The 5539-nt window shown below is 42.0% G+C and overlaps 1 protein-coding gene across 1 annotated transcript in view; it reads left to right on the forward strand.

The window, feature by feature from the left end:
• znf207b (zinc finger protein 207, b) overlaps nt 1–5077 on the forward strand; it is a 6060-nt gene extending 983 nt beyond the window's left edge. The window contains exons 3-10 of the mRNA XM_061089925.1: nt 129–267; nt 617–799; nt 1283–1355; nt 1513–1574; nt 1829–1968; nt 3022–3261; nt 3578–3734; nt 4289–5077. Of these exons, the coding sequence (XP_060945908.1) occupies nt 129–267; nt 617–799; nt 1283–1355; nt 1513–1574; nt 1829–1968; nt 3022–3261; nt 3578–3734; nt 4289–4440 (1146 nt within the window). The 3' untranslated portion in view covers nt 4441–5077. The remainder of the gene's footprint in view (nt 1–128; nt 268–616; nt 800–1282; nt 1356–1512; nt 1575–1828; nt 1969–3021; nt 3262–3577; nt 3735–4288) is intronic.
• The last annotated feature ends 462 nt before the right edge of the window (nt 5078–5539 follow it).

Genomic DNA, 5539 nt, shown 5'->3' on the forward strand with positions numbered 1-5539 from the left:
TATCCTAGTTTAGTTTCTCATGTGGTTATAGATTTTAAAGGGCTGTTTGCTGTCCCAGTAAAGCAGGTGATACATGTTAAGCGCATGTTGTTTATTGTGTGCTCTGACTCACTGTGCATGTGTTGCAGGTACACAAAGAGACCATTGACAGTGTTCCAAATGCAATTCCTGGAAGAACGGACATCGAGCTGGAAATCTATGGCATGGAGGGGATACCGGACAAAGACATGCAGGAGAGAAGACGGACATTAGAACAGAAATCACAAGGTTTGTTCACCTGCAGGGGGATTGTATGTTTGTGAACTGAAGCCTAAGCAACTGAGATAATTAATTTCTTACATGGTATGATGTCATTTAACCAGGATCATAAAGGGTCAATGAAGTGTTCTTGTATCAGGTAGTATTGTGAGCCATGAACAGACATGATGTATAATCGTACATAGTGAAAGTGCAGGGTAATTCTTCATTTCCCAGTTAATTTTAGGATCTGTAGCTGCTGTGTTACTGAAGAACGTGTGCATCACTTAAAACTGAGCTCAGAGGACTTTGTAGAATTTTGAGTTGATCGACATTTAAAACAGATGACAGTATAAGTGAGCATTGATTCTGTTTGCAGAGAGTCAAAAGAAGAAAAACAATCAGGATGACTCTGATGACGATGATGATGACGATGAAGCAGGACCATCAGCACCGCAGGTTGCAGCAGTTCAACCCCAGGCAAGCTACGCTGCCCCCATGGCCCAGCCTGGGATCCCCCCCGTCACTGGCTCTCCTGGGATGCCACCTGGAGGATATCAAGGCAAGGACCTCTTAAGAAACAGCAATAGATTTACTCAGACGCAACTTGCCCAAAGAAGAAAAAAAAGATTTTATCTCAAGATAAAAGTCACAGTGCACTCTGCCTAGTGGCCTTATAAGGTTTAATGAATTATAAATAACAAAGTGTACTTTAACCTATTTTTTGGGTAAACATTGCAATATACAATTCTACCATTCAGTATTTCAAAGTCCATAACACATCATCACAGTTTCCCTTTTTTAGACTCTTTCTACACAAACATTTTCTGGTCCTATTTAGCAAAATGTTGCCACACAGACAACTTCTCTGACATAAAGTCCGTCCTCATCTCCAACCAGGGCCGACCTGCAGTCTGATATAAATATGGCGCAATTACGAGCAAGGAACAGATGCAACAGGCACACTTTGTTACGTTATGTAGCTTCTCATGTGGAGTGATGCAGTGTTGAATCTTTGGTAACAAAATGTCATTCATATCTACAGGAATGCCTCCTATGATGCAAGGTGTTCCACCCATGATGCACGGCATGCCTCCTATGCATGGAATGCCACCAGGGTAAGTGCTCACTCATTAACTCTGGAAATAATGTTTTTCAGGTTCAAAACTATTTTCTGCTTGATTATTTATTATGGCATAGGTTTTATTGATGATGGTCATATACACATTCATAGTTCCGGGTGAAATAGAGATTTTACTTTGATTTTTTTTCCAGGATGATGCAAATGGGAGGGATGATGCCTCCCATGATGCAGGGGATGCCAGGAATTCCTCCAGGTGAGTTTTGGCTATACATAAGAATACTGATTCCCAATTGTTGTAGCTAAAAGTGTAGCTCAGAGTGCTTACATTTATAGACTGTAAAATATACAAAGTGCTGAGGTCACGAGCAATTGCAGTTTAAAAATCTCATTAAGGGAGGGATTTCAGGAACCAGTGGCAGTCGTGTCTCCCTGGGCCCATTGCTGTTATACTCCTGTCTTTAAATGTTCTATTTGTACTGAAGGAAACAGTTTTGTTTAATTCCTCAGGAATGCCCCCCCACATGGCCCCTAGGCCAGGGATGCCCCACATGGCCCCAGCCCCTGCAGCTGGGCTCCTAGCCAGTCGACTAGCAGCACCAGCTGCCCAGCCTTCCATCACCAAACCTCTGTTCCCCAGTGCAGCACAGGTGGGAACCATGAACCTCTACAAAATACAGACACACAGAACACACACACACATACTGACCATCCATTTGTTTTTCTGAACCTTCGGGAGGTTGAGAATATTAAGACCGTTTGGATATCTCAGTAAACCCTTTCTTTACAAAATTGTTTACCTTTTGTGATTACATCTTCTATATGGTTTGATATTGACTTAGTCATTCACACTCAACAATTGTTTTATATCGGTGTCACTATTATATATTAGATTTTCTTCTCATAATTGAGTTTTGATAGATTCCTTGGACATGCTACATGCCAATGCTGTGATCTCCTTTCCACCATGCTGCAGATGGGCTCTGGTGTTCACAGCAGCACAGCAGCTGTTTCTTCTGCACCTGCAGACCCTCAGTCTGCCGCCTCCCTGCCTCCCTTTCCTAACACGCCACAAGTACGCTCACAGGCAGGACTTTGGCTTGGACTGTGGCAGCTGCATGTTGCTTTTTATTAACCTTTCAAAGCTTTAAACTGGGCTGATTACTAACAGTATTTGCCTCCTATCCCTATTCGAGCATCACAACAAGCACGTTGGCCCTAATGTTGGTGTGCGGATGATATTTCTTAAATTAACCGGCATAATTATTGTGTGGGAGCTTTTGTACTGTGCATGTGCCTTATTTGATTAATCCAGAATAAGGCATAACAAGTGATTTACAGCTTTTCAGTTTGCATCATCCACTCATCTAATCCTCCGGAGCATGAAGTCTAAAAAGATACTCATTCTGCTTTGAAAGACACTGTGCAGATTGGATAGATGTGAATCCAAGGAGTTGTTTTCTTTCTTTATTTGCTATTGTAGATTTTAAAGGAATTGCCTCATGAAATGATTTGAATTAGAAGCTCATATTGCTGTTATCATACAGGTTCATAGACTAAATATAAATAAATGTGTTAAAAAGGTGAACACGTAAAAACACCTGAGTAATATGTTCTATAATGGTCATTACACAATCAGACTGGTTTGTCTTTAACGCTTTTGTATTTTTTAATGGTTTTCTCTCTTCGTTGTCTTTGCACAGGCCCAGCAGAGCGCTTCAGGAGCCGTAGTTTCAAACGCCCTCAGTTCAGCCGCCTCCTCCGACCCTCCCAAAGCAACATTCCCTGCCTACACCCAGCCCTCTGTCTCCTCTTCTTCTTCCTCTAACCCCTCTAGCAGCACTGTGGCCAAACCCCCCGCCACAGTGGCCAGTAAGCCTGCCACCCTCACCACCACGAGTGCAACTAGTAAGTTGATCCACCCTGATGAGGATATCTCACTGGTAAGTTGCTTGAGCTTTCTGTTTTGCCCTTTCCACAGTAAGTAATGACTGATATATATATATATATATATAATGGTAGAGATAATCAACTCGACCATTTAGATTGTATATCTTTACTTTTACTTTGTAGTTTCTGTTTTGTGATTATATTTAAGGATGATTCTGAACTTGAATATCCTCAATCTGAAATCAGGGCACGTCACTATTGGTACCCAGTTTCTCGTCATATTTGTAAACATTAATCTTTGTTCTGTAAGGGGCATACCGGTGTTTCTTTAGTCTGAACGTTTGCACTGTGTTTTGTCCCTGGCAACAGGAGGAGATGAAGTCCACGTTGCCCCGTTACCAGCGTCTCTTACCCAGGCAGGGTCAGGCCCATGCGGCTGCTCCCTCAGTGGCAGCTGTGGGCAGCATAATGCCCCAACAGCAAGGGATGCCACCACAGCAGCCAGGCATGAGGCATCCCATGCATGGTAAGAACATGTGTATAAAGATAAGTTAGTCTGTCAAAAAGACCCATCCATCAGAATTTGTGGCCAGTTTGCTAAGCTTAGCAAAAAATAGCACCCCGAGGGTAACTCGCCTGTGAGCATCTTACAGGCAAACAGATGGAAGCACGATTAATTACATTTGGACTGAGCCAGAGTAGACGTTTCCCCCTGTTTCTGTTTTTTATGCTAAACCAAGGTAACTGTCAGTGAGTTTGTGGATTGTAACTAATTTTCACCAGAATCAGAAAATATCTAACTATCACTCAGTGCGTTATGATTTTATATTGGTGGGATTTGTGTTGATTAAATGCACAAAGTTTGTCCATAAGACAATATATAAAACAAAACCAACCGGTTTCTCACATGGAAAAAGGTAGAGGCGTGTGTGTCAAGGGTGTATATCCAAGCCAAAATGTTATGTTACTTTAAAATCCAACACATGAATTAACCTAAGCTGATTATCAAGGGACATCTTTTGAATCCGTTTAAAACCTGCAGCATTTTGACGTTCCGCTCGCCCTGTGTTCCTTCTGCAGGTCAGTATGGTGCTCCTCCTCAGGGCATGCCAAGCTACATGCCAGGAGGGATGCCTCCTTATGGGCAGGGTCCTCCTATGGTGCCCCCTTACCAGGGAGGCCCTCCCATGGGCATGAGGCCGCCCGTCATGTCTCCTGCTGGACGCTACTGAAGCAGCAACGCAGCCACCACATTAGGTTTGAGGTTAACACCTTTCTCTCATCCTTTTTCAAACCTAGCTGCGGGCAAAGAACAGTAAGACCAGTGGTGGTGAAGACAAACCTTATTTGTTAGAACACATGGACATTTAATGTAACATCTATATTGGAAAACAGAAAGACACCACACAGGTTCCTGACAGTTATTTTGTGCTCATTTGATTACATGTGTGGATTATCCATATTTTCCCCCATAGGTTTCACTCAGGTTTATAGAAGTGAAGTGTGGTAAAATTACTCATATTTCTTTTGAAGCTGCTGGAGTTACATGAACGTACCAACCCCTTACGAAGGCAAGTTTCTCTTGTAAACCGTTGATTCATTTTGTTGTTTATTTCTTTGGTAGAGTGATTGTGACCCTCACAGCACGTGTAGGTGCTGTTGGACTTGCGTCCCCAACCTTGGTTGGTGAGGGTCTCAATAATCGTGATATTCCAACTGAGTTAGGGTTACAAATCCATGACTCGTCAGTCTCTAGCTTTATTCTTATTTCAGATTTGTTTTTAATATTTCCTGGTTGAAAGGGTACCTGTATGCATTCTTTGTAATGTTTTATGAATCTGTTGTAATAAAATCCATCTTGAAATCCAATGCTGGTTTTTCCTGACGTACGTGGAGGTGAGTCATAAAGGTTTGTACTCGTGATGTATTTATTTACTGATGTCTTGCGGCTATCAGACTGCAGGATCTCAGCAGGTGTTCCGAGAAATTCTGGTATTTAATCACAAAGTTCGCCATCATCTGTTTTTGTGGAGGTCACGTAACATTATTTTAATAAAAGTTCAAAAGATTTCCCCACATTTCAGAAACGGTGACAAGTGTCCAAAATGTTTTGTGCTCAAAACCTCAGATGTTGGCCAACTTCTGGTTCCAAATGCATGATGTGAAGAAATTGTTACTTGGAAGATTGTAAAAAATCTCATCCCTATTTTTTTTTGTCTGTACGTGCATGTCAGTTCTTGAACATACATTGATGCTTTATGTTGACCATATGTCATAATTGTGCCCCAATACACTATAGGGGCAAGGAAAATAAACCCATCAATACAGCAG

Source organism: Limanda limanda, chromosome 2 (assembly GCF_963576545.1).
Source record: "Limanda limanda chromosome 2, fLimLim1.1, whole genome shotgun sequence".
Taxonomy (NCBI): domain Eukaryota; kingdom Metazoa; phylum Chordata; class Actinopteri; order Pleuronectiformes; family Pleuronectidae; genus Limanda; species Limanda limanda.